The sequence below is a fragment of the Anarhichas minor genome, unplaced genomic scaffold (genome assembly GCF_050575085.1).
Source record: "Anarhichas minor isolate MPS153535 unplaced genomic scaffold, ASM5057508v1 ptg000026l, whole genome shotgun sequence".
In the NCBI taxonomy this organism is placed as follows: Eukaryota; Metazoa; Chordata; class Actinopteri; order Perciformes; family Anarhichadidae; genus Anarhichas; species Anarhichas minor.
The window spans coordinates 14,833,762-14,858,644 of record NW_027466472.1 but is presented as its reverse complement, the minus strand read 5'-3'; the positions used below and the strand labels follow the sequence as shown (position 1 = coordinate 14,858,644).

The following is a 24,883-nucleotide window of genomic DNA, read 5'->3' as shown; positions in this document are numbered from 1 at the left end:
AACATGTGGTCGCTATACGGTTAAAAATGTGTTAATTCTATTCCTACAGATTTGGATTTGAAAAAGTAGACACCCAACTGTAGAAAAAAAAGACGTGAAGCTGTATTGTACAATCTATTCTAACAATCATGACCATGAACTTATCTTAATTTCATCAATAGATTGAAAATAATCAATAAACTCATTAAAGTTAGCATTATACTTGAGAAACCTGTCACTTGGGAGATTTGCTTGAATCAATTAATTCTGCAGCATTGCAGAGCTCTCTGCCATCAAGGAGGAGGAGAGGCAATGGGTTCCGGCTTTTCATCGACAGCACCCGGACCAACCTTCCAGGACTAAGACGCCTGCCGGGAACACCCAGCAGGCTCCCTGTTTGGACAGTGAGGGTCTTTACTCCCAGTCCGAGGTCCGAGTTTACCCTCGGACTGTTCTCCCATTACCGACCCTGCCTGTCTGGACTTCTCCGCCTTGCCTCTGCCCCGGTAATCGACTCAGCCTTCTGTCCCCGACCATGAGATTCTAGCCTCTGCTTGCTCTGGTTTCTGTCTGCCTTCTCCCCAGACGGCTTGGCGTTCCACTGAGTGGATTTCTCAGATCCAAGACTGTTTGCCTGTTGTGTCTTCTGCCTGGAATAATGTTTCGTTTCAACTATTCTGTGTGTCCATCGTACTGCTTCTGGATCCTTACCATACCCGTTACATAAATACTAAACACCTACACAATGCCACAGAGACTACATCTCTTATCTTGGTTTCGTACTCTTGCAATATAACATAAATGTCATGTGGACAGAAATAGCAAATAAATTAGCTTGGCTAGTTTTATTTACATACACACATGTAACCATGGGTGATAAAACAAAGCCAGCTGCCTTGCATTAGCTCATTTAGTGATTAAGTCAGAATAACACAGTAGCAGACCAACGTCAGAAAAACATATACATAAGTTATTGCCACTTAACAGAAAATATGTGCACTGTATGCAACATCTTTACATTGACAATTAGTGAATGAGTCCTGCAGGCTATTGATGACTTACTTTCTTCAGGCACGCATTCTCTGTATAGTGAGGAGGGTTCTGTAGTGCACTTATGGTTACGGATATAACCCCTGTTCTAACCTGAAGAACACTAGGACCTCGCGCCGGCCAAAGGGGTGCCTGACTAAAATACCAACATAAAAACCAGTATTTATGAAACTAATAGGGAATTTACAACACCTTTGTTAAAAAATTGAATACATTTAGTTGAGTATTTTAGATTGTAACCTTTTTTTTAAATGTTGTCCGATGATTCAACTTTCATCAAATAACAGGACAAATGTATGGGCAAAAGCGCTTTGTTGGGAACGTAAAGGAGCGTGTTTGGGTTATCAGCATCTAGGAAACTAAATTCTTGACATCAATAGAATTATTAATGTCAGTAACAATTATTAATGATTATTAATAATAACGGGGCACCACCCTGCGAACAGGGACCAATAACCAAACGATAAACTAAGTCTCATAATTAGTGTTCACTCACAATGTCAATAGTCTGAGTACTATGACACATTCAGAGTGAAAGTGAAGGTTTAAGTTCGAGCACAGACCACATATACAGCTATTATCACAATTCATGCACAAAGTAATGGCCGAACCACAGGGGTCCTGCGGTGTCTTGGCCCTCGGCAAATTAGATTGCAGCGCTGCTTTCAGGTAACTTCAGGAACACATAGTTTTTGGGGGGAGGAAACTCACACCCTAATGTGAATTTCTTCAGAGTTGGGGGGGGGTTTGGTGCTCATCAAACTACAATCAGGATGAAACCTTTGCTTGCAAAAGGGAAGGCCTGACTCTCTTTGTTCCACAGCACATGTTGAAGCCATAGAGTCAGATCCCAACAGCTTGAAAAGGGAAAACCATTACATACATTGTAGTTTTACATGGACGTTTACAAGTGATGTGCAACTGCAGTAATGGTGGTTTGTATATTCGGCTACAAGTTGGATTTGTCTACAGAGGGTCACCGAGGGACATCAGCAGAAGGTGGAAATGACGACACAGTGATGAGCAATGTTTCATTTGTGGTTTCTACTCACTCCTATAAAGTCTTCATGCACAGCCCTTTCTCAAGACTGCAAATACCCCGACAGACAGCATTTGACTTTTGGAAATTAAATTGGAACATTGGCCTGACCATTGATTGAAATGGAATTGAAATCTGTCCCACAATGCTCTGCCACTGAATGGAGGATTTGGTAAATTGCACCACATAAATCATCATCTTGGCACCACAGATAACTATTGTCAACAACTTGATTTCCTTTTGACAAACATATGTAATAATTAAGTTACATTTTGGAACTACTTAAACAACTTTATTTGCTTGGGAAAGCGATGGCTGCTAACAACTCATTAGTTTGTGGTGATGTCTCACTACAGCGGATCAATGAGCGCGTCATTATTGTGCAGATCCTGGTGATGATTTTTCTTTGCATCAATTTGTTGCTCATTATGACATTTTTTAAAAAGGAGTGCTTCTACAAAACTACACGCTACATCTTATTTGCTGTTACACTACTGTCTGATAGCTTCTTATTGTTCATGACTAATATAATGCTCATCTTTAATTATTTTCAATTTACCATGCCAGTTTGGTACACACAATACAGAGTATGCTTAGCGGAGATATTCATTTTGTACAGATGGCAGGATGATATTAGGGCAGGTGTGTATCAGTTTTACTTCATGCTCATGTGTATTACTATTGTATTCTGCTATGTTAAAATAATGAAAGTGGCCAAAGCTGCATCAGGAGAGCAAAGAAAGTCAACATGGAAAGGGCTCCGAACGGTAATTCTTCATGCTTTCCAGCTGCTGCTCTGTCTCATCCAGCTGTGGCTTCCATTCATAGAAACTGCTGTACTTCAGATTAGTTTTAAATTATTTATTTTTGTCAAGTACATTAACTACATCTTTTTTATTCTCGCTCCAAGATGCCTGAGTCCCCTCATTTATGGCCTCAGAGATGAAACATTTGTTCATGCACTGAAAAGCTATATATATGACTTCTTTGGCTTGACTAAAAGAAATATTTGACAAATGTAGATTCAGAAAAAATGCATCAATTAAAAAAAGAAAATAAATTCTACTGAGCACGTTCGGAATCCACTTTTACATGTTTTATTTTTAGTTTCTTGTTATAAGCTTAACTGTGATTGCATTGCTTTTCGAGCAACAATTTAAGCTCATCACTGTTGTTGTATTCTTGCATCATTTGAGGTGACTACATCAATGTTAAGTTATATGTGATATTGCTTGAGACCCTTGTAGCATTCAAACCTAGCAACAAATAGGACATCCCTGTTAAAAGAGGGACTGTATTAACAATAAATAACTGCTCTGCTGCAAATTTGTTATTCATGCAGTTAATATTATAGTTGTGAATATTTATGAGCTTGTTTCGTTCCCTCACAAACAATGACTGGAATGCATGTTTATAGAAAAGCCCTTCACCAACATTCATCCACTCACACCCCTCTTACCAATTTGCAAAACATGCAGAAAAATGCACACATGGACAACAGTGAATGACACCTGCTGTCCCATTTTAAATGACCTGCAACAAGTTAAGTATTTGTTCAAACTTGACATTCTGAAAAAGTAATGCTCCCTCTTTTCACATGCTGTCTGAAATTTGACCATAACACACTTGTTCCCTTGGCCAAGCACCCAGTGGAGACTCCAGGATGTCACTGTGTCTGGCCAATAAATAGTCCAGGACATAACCCCTTGTAGAATGCTTAATTACACTCATTTAAAAAACCAAATCAAATCAGGTTTATTTTCACATATAGAATCATACACAATACAACGTGCAGTGCAAGTCTTAGTTGCCGTTCTCCAGAACGAGTCTAACAAATAGATGAATACAAATAAAAATGAATCTAACAAATAGATAAAATAAAAGAATGGATAAAATATAAATGAATGGTGAAACAATGAGAAAATATAATCTGGAGGTAATGAAGAGCCTCTCAAAGCGCTTCATCACCACAGAGGTCAGAGCTACAGGCTGGTAGTAATTTAGGCAGCTGGGATGAGGTTTCTTCAGGACGGGGACCACTGTCGACAGTGTGAAGCATGAAGGACTGACGGACTGGCCGAGAGAGAAGTAGAAGATCTCTGTGAACACCGGTGCTGGCTGCTCAGCACATGCTTGTATGCACATTTTGCCGAAGTTGACCACTCATCAGAGACATTGGAAAATAACCATACAATATCTATTTTGATTTTAGTTCCTTCTGATTTCACACTTCCAATATTATTGCATTTTGTGGTTTAACACCTAGCTGTTGTTTTAATGTTAAGTGTAAAATATTCAATGGGATAAGCATGATAAAGCAAGTGTGATGCTGCAAACAGCAAATGTATGAATTATTTCTGAATTAATGTCACTAAAATGGCAAAATGGTCATCAACATTTTGATCTAATTATTTCATTTTTTAGAACATTTGCATATTTCAGTCTCTTTTTTGTACACTTTTTTTACATTAACACAGCACAACGTAAAATATTGCCTTGAAACCATAACCAAACCATTATAGATAAAAAAGTAGCTATTGAGTAATAAAACTATATTCAAAACTCATTAAGAGAAGCCCAACGGCTGAGGTATCTTCACAGTCTCTGCGGTACTAACAGTAAGCCAATGAGAGGAACAAGCAGCGAGTGACGATGATGACATTGCGATAACAAAGTTTCATTCTGTGTTATTCTTGGATGTTTTCGTCTTTAAAGTCATCATGCACAGCCCTCTCTCAGAAGACTGCAGTGAGCTCAGCAGAAGACATTTGTCTTTTGGACAGTGTTGGGTTTGGTAAACTGCTGTATTTAAATCAGCATCTTGGAACTTCAGAGAAGCTTGACACTTGAACTTAACTTTTTATCAGTTTGGAATCGACTTTTCTGTTGACAGATGCATTGCAAAAATCCACTTGATTTGACTTTTGGCAGTACCTCAAAAACGTATGTATATGGCAGATAACAGCTCGCTGGTTGGTGGTCAGTCTTTACGGCGGATCAACGACCAGGTCATTATTGTGCAGATCCTGGTGATGATTTTTCTTTGCATCAATTTGTTGCTTATTATGACGTTTTTTAAAAAGGAGTGCTTCTACAAAACTACACGCTACATCTTATTTGCTGTTACACTACTGTCTGATAGCTTCTTATTGTTCATGTCTAATATAATACTCATCTTTAACCATTTTGAATTTACCATGCCAGTCTGGTTATGTATCATTATCTCTGTTGTAGTAATTCTGTATTTTGTGGTCACACCAGTTACTTTGACAGCAATGACCCTTGAGCGCTACGTGGCCATTTGCATGCCCCTGCGCCATGGAGAGCTGTGCTCACAAAGCAGCACTGTGAACTGTATCCTCATCATTCACGGTCTCAGCTCCGTACCTTTTATTATTGTTTTCTCCATCTTGTTTGTATCAGCCTCACTTAGCTTTTACACACAATACAGAGTGTGCTCTATCGAGATATTCATTTTGTACAGATGGCAGGATGATATTAGGGCAGGTGTGTATCAGTTTTACTTTGTGCTCATGTGTATTGCTATTGTATTCTGCTATGTTAAAATAATGAAAGTGGCCAAAGCTGCATCAGGAGAGCAAAGAAAGTCAACATGGAAAGGGCTCCGAACGGTAATTCTTCATGCTTTCCAGCTGCTGCTCTGTCTCATCCAGCTGTGGCTTCCATTCATAGAAACTGCTGTACTTCAGATTAGTTTTAAATTATTTATTGATGTCAGGTACATTAACTACATAATTTTTATTCTCGCTCCAAGGTGCCTGAGTCCCCTCATTTATGGCCTCAGAGATGAAACATTTGTTCATGCACTGAAAAGCTATATATATGACTTCTTTGGCTTGATTGAAAGTAATATTTGACAAATGTAGATTCAGAAAAAATGCATCAATTAAAAAAAGAAAATAAATTCTACTGAGCACGTTCGGAATCCACTTTTACGTGTTTTATTTTTAGTTTCTTGTTATAAGCTTAACTGTGATTGCATTGCTTTTCAAGCAACAATTTAAGCTCATCAATGTTGTTGTATTCTTGCATCATTTGAGGTGACTACATCAATGTTAAGTTATATGTGATATTGCTTGAGACCCTTGTAGCATTCAAACCTAGCAACAAATAGGACATCCCTGTTAAAAGAGGGACTGTATTAAGTTAGCTAACGTTAGCCAACTAGTGCTGCAATGATTATAGCTAAGATGACTCAAATCAACAAAATCTCACAACTGTCAACACTTCCTCAGCTCACTAACTCGCTAGCGATCCACGGGTGTTGGTCTTCGTCACCACCGTAGTTTGTTGCGGGAGTAGCAGGTGCTTCCATTTCTGCTTCCATCATGAAATCAGTCATCGTAGAGTGGAATTCTACTCATGCTAGCTAGCTAGCTAGCTAGCATCCTGGGCATCACTGGGAATCAAAACGCCGCGGCTTTGAGGGCACTTGTTTGCAATTGCGCATTAACGTGATTAACCAATGATTTAACTTGCAAGCTAGGACCACTGATTCGTCAAACCTGATTGCTTGCAGTCTGTGTTCCACCACAGTCCCCGACGTTGGTCTCATGATTCATTTTTTTCTAAAGATAGATTTGATTTTGTAGCGAGTAACGAAGGTTTCAGGGGAAATGTATCGGAGTCAAAGTATCAGTTTTCTTTGCAAAATCTAGTGAAGTAAAAGTGAAAGTCAACAGAAATATGAATAGTAAAGTACAGATATCCAAAAAAACGACTTAAGTACAGGAACAAAGTATTTCTACTTCGTTACTATACACCACTGAAAATAACCATACAAAATCTACTTTGATTTTAGTTCCTTCTGATTTCATAACTCCAATATTATTGCATTTTGTGGTTTAACACCTAGCTGTTGTTTTTAATGTTAAGTGTAAAATATTCAATGGGATAAGCATGATAAAGCAAGTGTGATGCTGCAAACAGCAAATGTATGGATTATTTCTGAATTAATGGCACCAAAATGGTCATGAACGTTTTGATCAAATTATTTAATTTTTTAGAACATTTGCATATTTCAGTTTCTTTTTTATACACTTTTTTACATTAACACAGCACAACGTAAAATATTGCCTTGAAACCATAACCAAACCATTATAGATAAAAAGTAGCTATTGAGTAATAAAACTATATTCAAAACTCATTATCAGAAGCCCAACGGCTGAGGTATCTTCACAGTCTCTGCGGTACTAACAGTAAGCCAATGAGAGGAACAAGCAGCGAGTGACGATGATGACATTGTGATAACAAAGTTTCATTCTGTGTTATTCTTGGATGTTTTCGTCTTTAAAGTCATCATGCACAGCCCTCTCTCAGAAGACTGCAGTGAGCTCAGCAGAAGACATTTGTCTTTTGGACAGTGTTGGGTTTGGTAAACTGCTGTATTTAAATCAGCATCTTGGCACTTCAGAGAAGCTTGACACTTGAACTTAACTTTTTATCAGTTTGGAATCGACTTTTCTGTTGACAGATGCATTGCAAAAATCCACTTGATTTGACTTTTGGCAGTACCTCAAAAACGTATGTATATGGCAGATAACAGCTCGCTGGTTGGTGGTCAGTCTTTACGGCGGATCAATGAGCGCGTCATTATTGTGCAGATCCTGGTGATGATTTTTCTTTGCATCAATTTGTTGCTTATTATGACGTTTTTTAAAAAGGAGTGCTTCTACAAAACTACACGCTACATCTTATTTGCTGTTACACTACTGTCTGATAGCTTCTTATTGTTCATGACTAATATAATGCTCATCTTTAACTATTTTCAATTGACCATGCCCGTTTGGTTTTGTATCATTATCTCTGCTGTAGTAATTCTTTATTTTATAGTCACACCAGTTACTTTGACAGCAATGACCCTGGAGCGCTACGTGGCCATTTGCATGCCCCTGCGCCATGGAGAGCTGTGCTCCCAAAGCAGCACTGTGAACTGTATCCTCATCATTCACGCTCTCAGCTCCATACCTTTTATTATTGTTTTCTCCATCTTCTTTGGATCAGCCTCACTTAGCTTTTACACACAATACAGAGTGTGCGTAGCAGAGATATTCATTTTGTACAGATGGCAGGATGATATTAGGGCAGGTGTGTATCAGGTTTACTTCATGCTCATGTGTATTACTATTGTATTCTGCTATGTTAAAATAATGAAAGTGGCCAAAGCTGCATCAGGAGAGCAAAGAAAGTCAACATGGAAAGGGCTCCGAACGGTAATTCTTCATGCTTTCCAGCTGCTGCTCTGTCTCATCCAGCTGTGGCTTCCATTGATAGAAACTGCTGTACTTCAGATTAGTTTTAAATTATTTATTTTTGTCAGGTACATTAACTACATCATTTTTATTCTCGCTCCAAGGTGCCTGAGTCCCCTCATTTATGGCCTAAGGGATGAAACATTTGTTCATGCACTGAAAAGCTATGACTTCTTTGGCTTGACTAAAAGAAATATTTGACAAATGTAGATTCAGAAAAAATGCATCAATTAAAAAAAGAAACTATTCTACTGAGCACGTTCGGAATCCACTTTTACGTGTTTTATTTTTAGTTTCTTATTATAAGCTTAACTGTGATTGCATTGCTTTTCGAGCAACAATTTAAGCTCATCACTGTTATTGTATTCTTGCATCATTTGAGGTGACTACATCAATGTTAAGTTATATGTGATATTGCTTGAGACCCTTGTAGCATTCAAACCTAGCAACAAATAGGACATCCCTGTTAAAAGAGGGACTGTATTAAAAATAAATAACTGCTCTGCTGCAAATTTGTTATTCATGCAGTTAATATTATAGCTTTTTTCGTTCCCTCGACAAACAATGACTGGAATGCATGTTTATAGAAAAGCCCTTCACCAACATTCATCCACTCACACCCCTCTTACCAATTTGCAAAACATGCAGAAAAATGCACACATGGACAACAGTGAATGACACCTGCTGTCCCATTTTAAATGACCTGCAACAAGTTAAGTATTTGCTCGAACTTGACATTCTGAAAAAGTAATGCTCCCTCTTTTCACATGTTGTCTGAAATTTGACCAGAACACACTTGTTCCCTTGGCCAAGCACCCAGTGGAGACTCCAGGATGTCTAACAAATAGATGAATACAAATAAAAATGAATCTAAGAAATAGATAAAATAAAAGAATGGATAAAATATAAATGAATGGTGAAACAATGAGAAAATATAATCTGGAGGTAATGAAGAGCCTCTTAAAGCGCTTCATCACCACAGAGGTCAGAGCTACAGGCTGGTAGTAATTTAGGCAGCTGGGATGAGGTTTCTTCAGGACGGGGACCACTGTCGACAGTGTGAAGCATGAAGGAGTGACGGACTGGCCGAGAGAGAAGTAGAAGATCTCTGTGAACACCGGTGCCGGCTGCTCAGCACATGCTTGTATGCACATTTTGCCGAAGTTGACCACTATTCAGAGACATTGGAAAATAACCAGTGGTGTATAAAGTACCCAAAAGCCATACTTGAGTAAAAGTAAAGATACCTTACTGGAAAATGACTCCAGTAAAAGTGAAAGTCACCTATTAGAATACTACTTGAGTAAAAGTCTTAAAGTATCTGATATTTATTGTACTTAAGTATCAAAAGTAATTTTCTGATATTAAATGTACTTAAGTATTGAAAGTAAAAGTACAAGTAAATGCTGTTAATAAAAAAGCAAAGGTTCAGAATTTTGAGAATTATGAAGTTTATTCTTTTAAGTGCTGTGGCACCATGACCAAGGAAAAAGAGCTGTTGGAAATAATTGTGTTGGCTGTGATCCATCCAGGAGCAACAATGTTCATCATAATATATTGTACATAAGTATACTTTTGCATCTACTATGAACTTATCATCATAATTCTCCGAAAAGCAATATGACACTATGAAGGAGTTGTAACAGTGAGTTTATAAGTATACTCATTCCGACTAGAGGATGGAGAGGGCAAATGCATCATATTGTGTTCAGCAAAAAATATCCACTTGATGCATCAGGTCAGTGTTTTGAGAAAGGACACCTGCCTTGTAAACTCCTATGGGCCTGATTTGAACACAATAGGCAAAGATTTTGCTCAAGCTGAATCTGCAATTGGGCGACTGCAACCATCATAACTCCATCTGATCATCCACTAAATGACTCAAATATCAAAACATGATCAATACTAAAGCAGCACCGAAAGTAACAACCCAGTCATTACTTGAAACTGAAAAATGTCCTGTTCATCTTCAAAAGAAGTTGGTTTTCAAAATTGCGAGAATTCAGTCTCGCTCTTCTTGGGCTGAAGACTAGTCCTGCGATGCTAAATAGCCTTTCACAGGCCGCTGAGGCAGGTAGAGGTGTGTTCAGCTTCACAGACAGCTTGCGCACAGCTGGGAAGGATTTCCCTAATGCTAACCTTAATGCTAACCCTAATGCTAACACTAATGCTGACACTAATGCTGCGCTCTCGCGGCTCCTGTCAATCCTATGGTGTGGTGGCTAGCTAACGTTAAGTTAGCTAACTAGTGCTGCAATGATTATAGCTAAGATGACTCAAATCAACAAAATCTCACAACTGTCAACACTTCCTCAGCTCACTAACTCGCTAGCGATCCACGGGTGTTGGTCTTCGTCACCACCGTAGTTTGTTGCGGGAGTAGCAGGTGCTTCCATTTCTGCTTCCATCATGAAATCAGTCATCGTAGAGTGGAATTCTACTCATGTTAGCTAGCTAGCATCCTGGGCATCACTGGGAATCTAAACGCCGCGGCTTTGAGGGCACTTGTTTGCAATTGCGCATTAACGTGATTAACCAATGATTTAACTTGCAAGCTAGGACCACTGATTCGCCAAACCTGCTTGCTTGCAGACTGTGTTCCACCACAGTCCCCGACGTTGGTCTCATGATTCATTTTTTTGTAAAGATAGATTTGATTTTGTAGCGAGTAACGAAGGTTTCAGGGGAAATGTATCGGAGTCAAAGTATCAGTTTTCGTTGCAAAATGTAGTGAAGTAAAAGTGAAAGTCAACAGAAATATGAATAGTAAAGTACAGATATCCAAAAAAACGACTTAAGTACAGTAACAAAGTATTTCTACTTCGTTACTATACACCACTGAAAATAACCATACACAATCTACTTTGATTTTAGTTCCTTCTGATTTCACACTTCCAATATTATTGCATTTTGTGGTTTAACACCTAGCTGTTGTTTTAATGTTAAGTGTAAAATATTCAATGGGATAAGCATGATAAAGCAAGTGTGATGCTGCAAACAGCAAATGTATGGATTATTTCTGAATTAATGTCACTAAAATGGCAAAATGGTCATCAACATTTTGATCTAATTATGTCATTTTTTAGAACATTTGCATATTTCAGTCTCTTTTTTGTACACTTTTTTACATTAACACAGCACAATGTAAAATATTGCCTTGAAACCATAACCAAACCATTATAGATAAAAAGTAGCTATTGAGTAATAAAACTATATTCAAAACTCATTAAGAGAAGCCCAACTCTGAGGTATCTTCACAGTCTCTGCGGTACTAACAGTAAGCCAATGAGAGGAACAAGCAGCGAGTGACGATGATGACATTGTGATAACAAAGTTTCATTTGGTGTTATTCTTGGATGTTTTAGTCTTTAAAGTCATCATGCACAGCCCTCTCTCAGAAGACTGCAGTGAGCTCAGCAGAAGACATTTGTCTTTTGGACAGTGTTGGGTTTGGTAAACTGCTGTATTTAAATCAGCATCTTGGCACTTCAGAGAAGCTTGACACTTGAACTTAACTTTTTATCAGTTTGGAATCGACTTTTCTGTTGACAGATGCATTGCAAAAATCCACTTGATTTGACTTTTGGCAGTACCTCAAAAACATATGTATATGGCAGATAACAGCTCGCTGGTTGGTGGTCAGTCTTTACGGCGGATCAATGAGCGCGTCATTATTGTGCAGATCCTGGTGATGATTTTTCTTTGCATCAATTTGTTGCTTATTATGACGTTTTTTAAAAAGGAGTGCTTCTACAAAACTACACGCTACATCTTATTTGCTGTTACACTACTGTCTGATAGCTTCTTATTGTTCATGTCTAATATAATACTCATCTTTAACCATTTTGAATTTACCATGCCAGTCTGGTTATGTATCATTATCTCTGTTGTAGTAATTCTGTATTTTGTGGTCACACCAGTTACTTTGACAGCAATGACCCTGGAGCGCTACGTGGCCATTTGTATGCCCCTGCGCCATGGAGAGCTGTGCTCCCAAAGCAGCACTGTGAACTGTATCCTCATCATTCACGCTCTCAGCTCCGTACCTTTTATTATTGTTTTCTCCATCTTCTTTGCATCAGCCTCACTTAGCTTTTACACACAATACAGAGTGTGCACTATCCAGATATTCATTTTGTACAGATGGCAGGATGATATTATGGCAGGTGTGTATCAGTTTTACTTCATGCTCATGTGCATTGCTATTGTATTCTGCTATGCTAAAATAATGAAAGTGGCCAAAGCTGCATCAGGAGAGCAAAGAAAGTCAACATGGAAAGGGCTCCGAACGGTAATTCTTCATGCTTTCCAGCTGCTGCTCTGTCTTATCCAGCTGTGGTGTCCATTCATAGAAACTGCTGTACTTCAGATTAGTTTTAAATTATTTATTGATGTCAGGTACATTAACTACTTAACTTTTAGTCTTGCTCCAAGGTGCCTGAGTCCCCTCATTTATGGCCTCAGGGATGAAACATTTGTTCATGCACTGAAAAGCTATATATATGACTTCTTTGGCTTGACTAAAAGAAATATTTGACAAATGTAGATTCAGAAAAAATGCATCAATTAAAAAAAGAAAATAAATTCTACTGAGCACGTTCGGAATCCACTTTTACGTGTTTTATTTTTAGTTTCTTGTTATAAGCTTAACTGTGATTGCATTGCTTTTCGAGCAACAATTTAAGCTCATCACTGTTATTGTATTCTTGCATCATTTGAGGTGACTACATCAATGTTAAGTTATATGTGATATTGCTTGAGACCCTTGTAGCATTCAAACCTAGCAACAAATAGGACATCCCTGTTAAAAGAGGGACTGTATTAACAATAAATAACTGCTCTGCTGCAAATTTGTTATTCATGCAGTTAATATTATAGTTGTGAATATTTATGAGCTTGTTTCGTTCCCTCACAAACAATGACTGGAATGCATGTTTATAGAAAAGCCCTTCACCAACATTCATCCACTCACACCCCTCTTACCAATTTGCAAAACATGCAGAAAAATGCACACATGGACAACAGTGAATGACACCTGCTGTCCCATTTTAAATGACCTGCAACAAGTTAAGTATTTGCTCGAACTTGACATTCTGAAAAAGTAATGCTCCCTCTTTTCACATGCTGTCTGAAATTTGACCATAACACACTTGTTCCCTTGGCCAAGCACCCAGTGGAGACTCCAGGATGTCTAACAAATAGATGAATACAAATAAAAATGAATCTAAGAAATAGATAAAATATAAATGAATGGTGAAACAATGAGAAAATATAATCTGGAGGTAATGAAGAGCCTCTCAAAGCGCTTCATCACCACAGAGGTCAGAGCTACAGGCTGGTAGTAATTTAGGCAGCTGGGATGAGGTTTCTTCAGGACGGGGACCACTGTCGACAGTGTGAAGCATGAAGGAGTGACGGACTGGCCGAGAGAGAAGTAGAAGATCTCTGTGAACACCGGTGCCGGCTGCTCAGCACATGCTTGTATGCACATTTTGCCGAAGTTGACCACTCATCAGAGACATTGGAAAATAACCAGTGGTGTATAAAGTACCCAAAAGCCATACTTGAGTAAAAGTAAAGATACCTTACTGGAAAATGACTCCAGTAAAAGTGAAAGTCACCTATTAGAATACTACTTGAGTAAAAGTCTTAAAGTTTCTGATATTTATTGTACTTAAGTATCAAAAGTAATTTTCTGATATTAAATGTACTTAAGTATTGAAAGTAAAAGTACAAGTAAATGCTGTTAATAAAAAAGCAAAGGGTCAGAATTTTGAGAATTATGAAGTTTATTCTTTTAAGTGCTGTGGCACCATGACCAAGGACAAGGAGCTGTTGGAAATAATTGTGTTGGCTGTGATCCATCCAGGAGCAACAATGTTCAACATAATATATTGTACATAAGTATACTTTTGCATCTACTATGAACTTATCATCATAATTCTCCGAAAAGCAATATGACACTATGAAGGAGTTGTAACAGAGCGTTTATAAGTATGCTCATTCCGACTAGAGGATGGAGAGGGCAAATGCATCATATTGTGTTCAGCAAAAAATATCCACTTGATGCATCAGGTCAGTGTTTTGAGAAAGGACACCTGCCTTGTAAACTCCTATGGGCCTGATTTGAACACAATGGGCAAAGGTTTTGCTCAAGATGAATCTGCAATTGGGCGACTGCTACCATCATAACTCCATCTGATCATCCACTAAATGACTCAAATATCAAAACATGATCAATACTAAAGCAGCACCGAAAGTAACAACCCAGTCATTACTTGAAACTGAAAAATTTCCTGTTCATCTTCAAAAGAAGTTGGTTTTCAAAATTGCGAGAATTCAGTCTCGCTCTTCTTGGGCTGAAGACTAGTCCTGCGATGCTAAATAGCCTTTCACAGGCCGCTGAGGCAGGTAGAGGTGTGTTCAGCTTCACAGACAGCTTGCGCACAGCTGGGAAGGATTTCCCTAATGCTAACACTAATGCTAACCTTAATGCTAACCCTAATGCTAACACTAATGCTGACACTAATGCTGCGCTCTCGCGGCTCCTGTCAATCCTATGGTGTGGTGGCTAGCTAACGTTAAGTTAGCTAACGTTAGCTAACTAGTGCTGCAATGATTATAGCTAAGATGACTCAAATCAACAAAATCTCACAACTGTCAACACTTCCTCAGCTCACTAACTCGCTAGCGATCCACGGGTGTTGGTCTTCGTCACCACCGTAGTTTGTTGCGGGAGTAGCAGGTGCTTCCATCATGAAATCAGTCATCGTAGAGTGGAATTCTACTCATGTTAGCTAGCTAGCTAGCTAGCATCCTGGGCATCACTGGGAATCTAAACGCCGCGGCTTTGAGGGCACTTGTTTGCAATTGCGCATTAACGTGATTAACCAATGATTTAACTTGCAAGCTAGGACCACTGATTCACCAAACGTGCTTGCTTGCAGTCTGTGTTCCACCACAGTCCCCGACGTTGGTCTCATGATTCATTTTTTTCTAAAGATAGATTTGATTTTGTAGCGAGTAACGAAGGTTTCAGGGGAAATGTATCGGAGTCAAAGTATCAGTTTTCGTTGCAAAATGTAGTGAAGTAAAAGTGAAAGTCAACAGAAATATGAATAGTAAAGTACAGATATCCAAAAAAACGACTTAAGTACAGTAACAAAGTATTTCTACTTCGTTACTATACACCACTGAAAATAACCATACAAAATCTACTTTGATTTTAGTTCCTTCTGATTTCACACTTCCAATATTATTGCATTTTGTGGTTTAACACCTAGCTGTTGTTTTAATGTTAAGTGTAAAATATTCAATGGGATAAGCATGATAAAGCAAGTGTGATGCTGCAAACAGCAAATGTATGGATTATTTCTGAATTAATGTCACTAAAATGGCAAAATGGTCATCAACATTTTGATCTAATTATGTCATTTTTTAGAACATTTGCATTTTTCAGTCTCTTTTTTGTAGACTTTTTTACATTAACACAGCACAATGTAAAATATTGCCTTGAAACCATAACCAAACCATTATAGATAAAAAGTAGCTATTGAGTAATAAAACTATATTCAAAACTCATTATCAGAAGCCCAACTCTGAGGTATCTTCACAGTCTCTGCGGTACTAACAGTAAGCCAATGAGAGGAACAAGCAGCGAGTGACGATGATGACATTGTGATAACAAAGTTTCATTCTGTGTTATTCTTGGATGTTTTAGTCTTTAAAGTCATCATGCACAGCCCTCTCTCAGAAGACTGCAGTGAGCTCAGCAGAAGACATTTGTCTTTTGGACAGTGTTGGGTTTGGTAAACTGCTGTATTTAAATCAGCATCTTGGCACTTCAGAGAAGCTTGACACTTGAACTTAACTTTTTATCAGTTTGGAATCGACTTTTCTGTTGACAGATGCATTGCAAAAATCCACTTGATTTGACTTTTGGCAGTACCTCAAAAACGTATGTATATGGCAGATAACAGCTCGCTGGTTGGTGGTCAGTCTTTACGGCGGATCAATGAGCGCGTCATTATTGTGCAGATCCTGGTGATGATTTTTCTTTGCATCAATTTGTTGCTCATTATGACGTTTTTTAAAAAGGAGTGCTTCTACAAAACTACACGCTACATCTTATTTGCTGTTACACTACTGTCTGATAGCTTCTTATTGTTCATGTCTAATATAATGCTCATCTTTAATTATTTTCAATTTACCATGCCAGTCTGGTTATGTATCATTATCTCTGTTGTAGCAATTCTGTATTTTGTGGTCACACCAGTTACTTTGACAGCAATGACCCTTGAGCGCTACGTGGCCATTTGCATGCCCCTGCAGCATGGAGAGCTGTGCTCCCAAAGCAGCACTGTCAACTGTATCCTCATCATTCATGCTCTCAGCTCCATACCTTTTATTATAGTTTTCTCCATCTTCTTTGCATCAGCCTCACTTAGCTTTTACACACAATACAGAGTGTGCACTATCCAGATATTCATTTTGTACAGATGGCAGGATGATATTAGGGCAGGTGTGTATCAGTTTTACTTCATGCTCATGTGTATTACTATTGTATTCTGCTATGTTAAAATAATGAAAGTGGCCAAAGCCGCATCAGGAGAGCAAAGAAAGTCAACATGGAAAGGGCTCCGAACGGTAATTCTTCATGCTTTCCAGCTGCTGCTCTGTCTCATCCAGCTGTGGCTTCCATTCATAGAAACTGCTGTACTTCAGATTAGTTTTAAATTATTTATTTTTGTCAGGTACATTAACTACATCATTTTTATTCTCGCTCCAAGATGCCTGAGTCCCCTCATTTATGGCCTCAGAGATGAAACATTTGTTCATGCACTGAAAAGCTATATATATGACTTCTTTGGCTTGATTGAAAGTAATATTTGACAAATGTAGATTCAGAAAAAATGCATCAATTAAAAAAAGAAAATAAATTCTACTGAGCACGTTCGGAATCCACTTTTACGTGTTTTATTTTTAGTTTCTTGTTATAAGCTTAACTGTGATTGCATTGCTTTTCAAGCAACAATTTAAGCTCATCAATGTTGTTGTATTCTTGCATCATTTGAGGTGACTACATCAATGTTAAGTTATATGTGATATTGCTTGAGACCCTTGTAGCATTCAAACCTAGCAACAAATAGGACATCCCTGTTAAAAGAGGGACTGTATTAAGTTAGCTAACGTTAGCCAACTAGTGCTGCAATGATTATAGCTAAGATGACTCAAATCAACAAAATCTCACAACTGTCAACACTTCCTCAGCTCACTAACTCGCTAGCGATCCACGGGTGTTGGTCTTCGTCACCACCGTAGTTTGTTGCGGGAGTAGCAGGTGCTTCCATTTCTGCTTCCATCATGAAATCAGTCATCGTAGAGTGGAATTCTACTCATGTTAGCTAGCTAGCTAGCTAGCATCCTGGGCATCACTGGGAATCAAAACGCCGCGGCTTTGAGGGCACTTGTTTGCAATTGCGCATTAACGTGATTAACCAATGATTTAACTTGCAAGCTAGGACCACTGATTCGTCAAACCTGCTTGCTTGCAGTCTGTGTTCCACCACAGTCCCCGACGTTGGTCTCATGATTCATTTTTTTCTAAAGATAGATTTGATTTTGTAGCGAGTAACGAAGGTTTCAGGGGAAATGTATCGGAGTCAAAGTATCAGTTTTCTTTGCAAAATCTAGTGAAGTAAAAGTGAAAGTCAACAGAAATATGAATAGTAAAGTACAGATATCCAAAAAAACGACTTAAGTACAGGAACAAAGTATTTCTACTTCGTTACTATACACCACTGAAAATAACCATACAAAATCTACTTTGATTTTAGTTCCTTCTGATTTCATAACTCCAATATTATTGCATTTTGTGGTTTAACACCTAGCTGTTGTTTTTAATGTTAAGTGTAAAATATTCAATGGGATAAGCATGATAAAGCAAGTGTGATGCTGCAAACAGCAAATGTATGGATTATTTCTGAATTAATGGCACCAAAATGGTCATGAACGTTTTGATCAAATTATTTAATTTTTTAGAACATTTGCATATTTCAGTTTCTTTTTTATACACTTTTTTACATTAACACAGCACAACGTAAAATATTGCCTTGAAACCATAACCAAACCATTATAGATAAAAAGTAGCTATTGAGTAATAAAACTATATTCAAAACTCATTATCAGAAGCCCAACGGCTGAGGTATCTTCACAGTCTCTGCGGTACTAACAGTAAGCCAATGAGAGGAACAAGCAGCGAGTGACGATGATGACATTGTGATAACAAAGTTTCATTCTGTGTTATTCTTGGATGTTTTCGTCTTTAAAGTCATCATGCACAGCCCTCTCTCAGAAGACTGCAGTGAGCTCAGCAGAAGACATTTGTCTTTTGGACAGTGTTGGGTTTGGTAAACTGCTGTATTTAAATCAGCATCTTGGCACTTCAGAGAAGCTTGACACTTGAACTTAACTTTTTATCAGTTTGGAATCGACTTTTCTGTTGACAGATGCATTGCAAAAATCCACTTGATTTGACTTTTGGCAGTACCTCAAAAACGTATGTATATGGCAGATAACAGCTCGCTGGTTGGTGGTCAGTCTTTACGGCGGATCAACGACCAGGTCATTATTGTGCAGATCCTGGTGATGATTTTTCTTTGCATCAATTTGTTGCTTATTATGACGTTTTTTAAAAAGGAGTGCTTCTACAAAACTACACGCTACATCTTATTTGCTGTTACACTACTGTCTGATAGCTTCTTATTGTTCATGACTAATATAATGCTCATCTTTAACTATTTTCAATTGACCATGCCCGTTTGGTTTTGTATCATTATCTCTGCTGTAGTAATTCTTTATTTTATAGTCACACCAGTTACTTTGACAGCAATGACCCTGGAGCGCTACGTGGCCATTTGCATGCCCCTGCGCCATGGAGAGCTGTGCTCCCAAAGCAGCACTGTGAACTGTATCCTCATCATTCACGCTCTCAGCTCCATACCTTTTATTATTGTTTTCTCCATCTTCTTTGGATCAGCCTCACTTAGCTTTTACACACAATACAGAGTGTGCGTAGCAGAGATATTCATTTTGTACAGATGGCAGGATGATATTAGGGCAGGTGTGTATCAGGTTTACTTCATGCTCATGTGTATTACTATTGTATTCTGCTATGTTAAAATAATGAAAGTGGCCAAAGCTGCATCAGGAGAGCAAAGAAAGTCAACATGGAAAGGGCTCCGAACGGTAATTCTTCATGCTTTCCAGCTGCTGCTCTGTCTCATCCAGCTGTGGCTTCCATTGATAGAAACTGCTGTACTTCAGATTAGTTTTAAATTATTTATTTTTGTCAGGTACATTAACTACATCATTTTTATTCTCGCTCCAAGGTGCCTGAGTCCCCTCATTTATGGCCTAAGGGATGAAACATTTGTTCATGCACTGAAAAGCTATGACTTCTTTGGCTTGACTAAAAGAAATATTTGACAAATGTAGATTCAGAAAAAATGCATCAATTAAAAAAAGAAACTATTCTACTGAGCACGTTCGGAATCCACTTTTACGTGTTTTATTTTTAGTTTCTTATTATAAGCTTAACTGTGATTGCATTGCTTTTCGAGCAACAATTTAAGCTCATCACTGTTATTGTATTCTTGCATCATTTGAGGTGACTACATCAATGTTAAGTTATATGTGATATTGCTTGAGACCCTTGTAGCATTCAAACCTAGCAACAAATAGGACATCCCTGTTAAAAGAGGGACTGTATTAAAAATAAATAACTGCTCTGCTGCAAATTTGTTATTCATGCAGTTAATATTATAGCTTTTTTCGTTCCCTCGACAAACAATGACTGGAATGCATGTTTATAGAAAAGCCCTTCACCAACATTCATCCACTCACACCCCTCTTACCAATTTGCAAAACATGCAGAAAAATGCACACATGGACAACAGTGAATGACACCTGCTGTCCCATTTTAAATGACCTGCAACAAGTTAAGTATTTGCTCGAACTTGACATTCTGAAAAAGTAATGCTCCCTCTTTTCACATGTTGTCTGAAATTTGACCAGAACACACTTGTTCCCTTGGCCAAGCACCCAGTGGAGACTCCAGGATGTCTAACAAATAGATGAATACAAATAAAAATGAATCTAAGAAATAGATAAAATAAAAGAATGGATAAAATATAAATGAATGGTGAAACAATGAGAAAATATAATCTGGAGGTAATGAAGAGCCTCTTAAAGCGCTTCATCACCACAGAGGTCAGAGCTACAGGCTGGTAGTAATTTAGGCAGCTGGGATGAGGTTTCTTCAGGACGGGGACCACTGTCGACAGTGTGAAGCATGAAGGAGTGACGGACTGGCCGAGAGAGAAGTAGAAGATCTCTGTGAACACCGGTGCCGGCTGCTCAGCACATGCTTGTATGCACATTTTGCCGAAGTTGACCACTATTCAGAGACATTGGAAAATAACCAGTGGTGTATAAAGTACCCAAAAGCCATACTTGAGTAAAAGTAAAGATACCTTACTGGAAAATGACTCCAGTAAAAGTGAAAGTCACCTATTAGAATACTACTTGAGTAAAAGTCTTAAAGTATCTGATATTTATTGTACTTAAGTATCAAAAGTAATTTTCTGATATTAAATGTACTTAAGTATTGAAAGTAAAAGTACAAGTAAATGCTGTTAATAAAAAAGCAAAGGTTCAGAATTTTGAGAATTATGAAGTTTATTCTTTTAAGTGCTGTGGCACCATGACCAAGGAAAAAGAGCTGTTGGAAATAATTGTGTTGGCTGTGATCCATCCAGGAGCAACAATGTTCATCATAATATATTGTACATAAGTATACTTTTGCATCTACTATGAACTTATCATCATAATTCTCCGAAAAGCAATATGACACTATGAAGGAGTTGTAACAGTGCGTTTATAAGTATACTCATTCCGACTAGAGGATGGAGAGGGCAAATGCATCATATTGTGTTCAGCAAAAAATATCCACTTGATGCATCAGGTCAGTGTTTTGAGAAAGGACACCTGCCTTGTAAACTCCTATGGGCCTGATTTGAACACAATAGGCAAAGATTTTGCTCAAGCTGAATCTGCAATTGGGCGACTGCAACCATCATAACTCCATCTGATCATCCACTAAATGACTCAAATATCAAAACATGATCAATACTAAAGCAGCACCGAAAGTAACAACCCAGTCATTACTTGAAACTGAAAAATGTCCTGTTCATCTTCAAAAGAAGTTGGTTTTCAAAATTGCGAGAATTCAGTCTCGCTCTTCTTGGGCTGAAGACTAGTCCTGCGATGCTAAATAGCCTTTCACAGGCCGCTGAGGCAGGTAGAGGTGTGTTCAGCTTCACAGACAGCTTGCGCACAGCTGGGAAGGATTTCCCTAATGCTAACCTTAATGCTAACCCTAATGCTAACACTAATGCTGACACTAATGCTGCGCTCTCGCGGCTCCTGTCAATCCTATGGTGTGGTGGCTAGCTAACGTTAAGTTAGCTAACTAGTGCTGCAATGATTATAGCTAAGATGACTCAAATCAACAAAATCTCACAACTGTCAACACTTCCTCAGCTCACTAACTCGCTAGCGATCCACGGGTGTTGGTCTTCGTCACCACCGTAGTTTGTTGCGGGAGTAGCAGGTGCTTCCATTTCTGCTTCCATCATGAAATCAGTCATCGTAGAGTGGAATTCTACTCATGTTAGCTAGCTAGCATCCTGGGCATCACTGGGAATCTAAACGCCGCGGCTTTGAGGGCACTTGTTTGCAATTGCGCATTAACGTGATTAACCAATGATTTAACTTGCAAGCTAGGACCACTGATTCGCCAAACCTGCTTGCTTGCAGACTGTGTTCCACCACAGTCCCCGACGTTGGTCTCATGATTCATTTTTTTGTAAAGATAGATTTGATTTTGTAGCGAGTAACGAAGGTTTCAGGGGAAATGTATCGGAGTCAAAGTATCAGTTTTCGTTGCAAAATGTAGTGAAGTAAAAGTGAAAGTCAACAGAAATATGAATAGTAAAGTACAGATATCCAAAAAAACGACTTAAGTACAGTAACAAAGTATTTCTACTTTGTTACTATACACCACTGAAAATAACCATACACAATCTACTTTGATTTTAGTTCCTTCTGATTTCACACTTCCAATATTATTGCATTTTGTGGTTTAACACCTAGCTGTTGTTTTAATGTTAAGTGTAAAATATTCAATGGGATAAGCATGATAAAGCAAGTGTGATGCTGCAAACAGCAAATGTATGGATTATTTCTGAATTAATGTCACTAAAATGGCAAAATGGTCATCAACATTTTGATCTAATTATGTCATTTTTTAGAACATTTGCATATTTCAGTCTCTTTTTTGTACACTTTTTTACATTAACACAGCACAATGTAAAATATTGCCTTGAAACCATAACCAAACCATTATAGATAAAAAGTAGCTATTGAGTAATAAAACTATATTCAAAACTCATTAAGAGAAGCCCAACTCTGAGGTATCTTCACAGTCTCTGCGGTACTAACAGTAAGCCAATGAGAGGAACAAGCAGCGAGTGACGATGATGACATTGTGATAACAAAGTTTCATTTGGTGTTATTCTTGGATGTTTTAGTCTTTAAAGTCATCATGCACAGCCCTCTCTCAGAAGACTGCAGTGAGCTCAGCAGAAGACATTTGTCTTTTGGACAGTGTTGGGTTTGGTAAACTGCTGTATTTAAATCAGCATCTTGGCACTTCAGAGAAGCTTGACACTTGAACTTAACTTTTTATCAGTTTGGAATCGACTTTTCTGTTGACAGATGCATTGCAAAAATCCACTTGATTTGACTTTTGGCAGTACCTCAAAAACATATGTATATGGCAGATAACAGCTCGCTGGTTGGTGGTCAGTCTTTACGGCGGATCAATGAGCGCGTCATTATTGTGCAGATCCTGGTGATGATTTTTCTTTGCATCAATTTGTTGCTTATTATGACGTTTTTTAAAAAGGAGTGCTTCTACAAAACTACACGCTACATCTTATTTGCTGTTACACTACTGTCTGATAGCTTCTTATTGTTCATGTCTAATATAATACTCATCTTTAACCATTTTGAATTTACCATGCCAGTCTGGTTATGTATCATTATCTCTGTTGTAGTAATTCTGTATTTTGTGGTCACACCAGTTACTTTGACAGCAATGACCCTGGAGCGCTACGTGGCCATTTGCATGCCCCTGCGCCATGGAGAGCTGTGCTCCCAAAGCAGCACTGTGAACTGTATCCTCATCATTCACGCTCTCAGCTCCGTACCTTTTATTATTGTTTTCTCCATCTTCTTTGCATCAGCCTCACTTAGCTTTTACACACAATACAGAGTGTGCACTATCCAGATATTCATTTTGTACAGATGGCAGGATGATATTATGGCAGGTGTGTATCAGTTTTACTTCATGCTCATGTGCATTGCTATTGTATTCTGCTATGCTAAAATAATGAAAGTGGCCAAAGCTGCATCAGGAGAGCAAAGAAAGTCAACATGGAAAGGGCTCCGAACGGTAATTCTTCATGCTTTCCAGCTGCTGCTCTGTCTCATCCAGCTGTGGTGTCCATTCATAGAAACTGCTGTACTTCAGATTAGTTTTAAATTATTTATTGATGTCAGGTACATTAACTACTTAACTTTTAGTCTTGCTCCAAGGTGCCTGAGTCCCCTCATTTATGGCCTCAGGGATGAAACATTTGTTCATGCACTGAAAAGCTATATATATGACTTCTTTGGCTTGACTAAAAGAAATATTTGACAAATGTAGATTCAGAAAAAATGCATCAATTAAAAAAAGAAAATAAATTCTACTGAGCACGTTCGGAATCCACTTTTACGTGTTTTATTTTTAGTTTCTTGTTATAAGCTTAACTGTGATTGCATTGCTTTTCGAGCAACAATTTAAGCTCATCACTGTTATTGTATTCTTGCATCATTTGAGGTGACTACATCAATGTTAAGTTATATGTGATATTGCTTGAGACCCTTGTAGCATTCAAACCTAGCAACAAATAGGACATCCCTGTTAAAAGAGGGACTGTATTAACAATAAATAACTGCTCTGCTGCAAATTTGTTATTCATGCAGTTAATATTATAGTTGTGAATATTTATGAGCTTGTTTCGTTCCCTCACAAACAATGACTGGAATGCATGTTTATAGAAAAGCCCTTCACCAACATTCATCCACTCACACCCCTCTTACCAATTTGCAAAACATGCAGAAAAATGCACACATGGACAACAGTGAATGACACCTGCTGTCCCATTTTAAATGACCTGCAACAAGTTAAGTATTTGCTCGAACTTGACATTCTGAAAAAGTAATGCTCCCTCTTTTCACATGCTGTCTGAAATTTGACCATAACACACTTGTTCCCTTGGCCAAGCACCCAGTGGAGACTCCAGGATGTCTAACAAATAGATGAATACAAATAAAAATGAATCTAAGAAATAGATAAAATATAAATGAATGGTGA

At 38.2% G+C, this 24,883-nt stretch overlaps 7 protein-coding genes across 7 annotated transcripts; all 7 read left to right on the top strand.

The window, feature by feature from the left end:
* The first annotated feature begins 2,379 nt into the window (after window positions 1–2,379).
* Window positions 2,380–3,081, top strand: LOC142959500 (odorant receptor 131-2-like). Its single transcript, XM_076100805.1, has one exon. It carries the CDS (start codon window positions 2,380–2,382, stop codon window positions 3,079–3,081), a length of 702 nt encoding a protein of 233 aa, XP_075956920.1.
* A 1,938-nt stretch (window positions 3,082–5,019) lies between these two features.
* On the top strand, window positions 5,020–5,946 carry LOC142959511 (odorant receptor 131-2-like). The gene has a single exon (XM_076100822.1). The coding sequence runs from the start codon at window positions 5,020–5,022 to the stop codon at window positions 5,944–5,946; it is 927 nt and encodes a 308-aa protein (XP_075956937.1).
* A 1,674-nt stretch (window positions 5,947–7,620) lies between these two features.
* Window positions 7,621–8,541, top strand: LOC142959513 (odorant receptor 131-2-like). The gene has a single exon (XM_076100824.1). It carries the CDS (start codon window positions 7,621–7,623, stop codon window positions 8,539–8,541), a length of 921 nt encoding a protein of 306 aa, XP_075956939.1.
* A 3,409-nt stretch (window positions 8,542–11,950) lies between these two features.
* Window positions 11,951–12,877, top strand: LOC142959510 (odorant receptor 131-2-like). The gene has a single exon (XM_076100820.1). The coding sequence runs from the start codon at window positions 11,951–11,953 to the stop codon at window positions 12,875–12,877; it is 927 nt and encodes a 308-aa protein (XP_075956935.1).
* A 3,428-nt stretch (window positions 12,878–16,305) lies between these two features.
* LOC142959512 (odorant receptor 131-2-like) lies at window positions 16,306–17,232 on the top strand. The gene has a single exon (XM_076100823.1). It carries the CDS (start codon window positions 16,306–16,308, stop codon window positions 17,230–17,232), a length of 927 nt encoding a protein of 308 aa, XP_075956938.1.
* Window positions 17,233–18,906: 1,674 nt separating this feature from the next.
* LOC142959490 (odorant receptor 131-2-like) lies at window positions 18,907–19,827 on the top strand. Its single transcript, XM_076100773.1, has one exon. The coding sequence runs from the start codon at window positions 18,907–18,909 to the stop codon at window positions 19,825–19,827; it is 921 nt and encodes a 306-aa protein (XP_075956888.1).
* Window positions 19,828–23,236: 3,409 nt separating this feature from the next.
* On the top strand, window positions 23,237–24,163 carry LOC142959487 (odorant receptor 131-2-like). Its single transcript, XM_076100770.1, has one exon. The coding sequence runs from the start codon at window positions 23,237–23,239 to the stop codon at window positions 24,161–24,163; it is 927 nt and encodes a 308-aa protein (XP_075956885.1).
* Window positions 24,164–24,883: the final 720 nt, after the last annotated feature.

Excerpts from the sequence above, each read along its gene's own strand:
- LOC142959500 (XM_076100805.1), top strand. The coding sequence starts at position 2,380 with ATGGCTGCTAACAACTCATTAGTTTGTGGTGATGTCTCACTACAGCGG.
- LOC142959511 (XM_076100822.1), top strand. The coding sequence starts at position 5,020 with ATGGCAGATAACAGCTCGCTGGTTGGTGGTCAGTCTTTACGGCGGATC.
- LOC142959513 (XM_076100824.1), top strand. The coding sequence starts at position 7,621 with ATGGCAGATAACAGCTCGCTGGTTGGTGGTCAGTCTTTACGGCGGATC.
- LOC142959510 (XM_076100820.1), top strand. The coding sequence starts at position 11,951 with ATGGCAGATAACAGCTCGCTGGTTGGTGGTCAGTCTTTACGGCGGATC.
- LOC142959512 (XM_076100823.1), top strand. The coding sequence starts at position 16,306 with ATGGCAGATAACAGCTCGCTGGTTGGTGGTCAGTCTTTACGGCGGATC.
- LOC142959490 (XM_076100773.1), top strand. The coding sequence starts at position 18,907 with ATGGCAGATAACAGCTCGCTGGTTGGTGGTCAGTCTTTACGGCGGATC.
- LOC142959487 (XM_076100770.1), top strand. The coding sequence starts at position 23,237 with ATGGCAGATAACAGCTCGCTGGTTGGTGGTCAGTCTTTACGGCGGATC.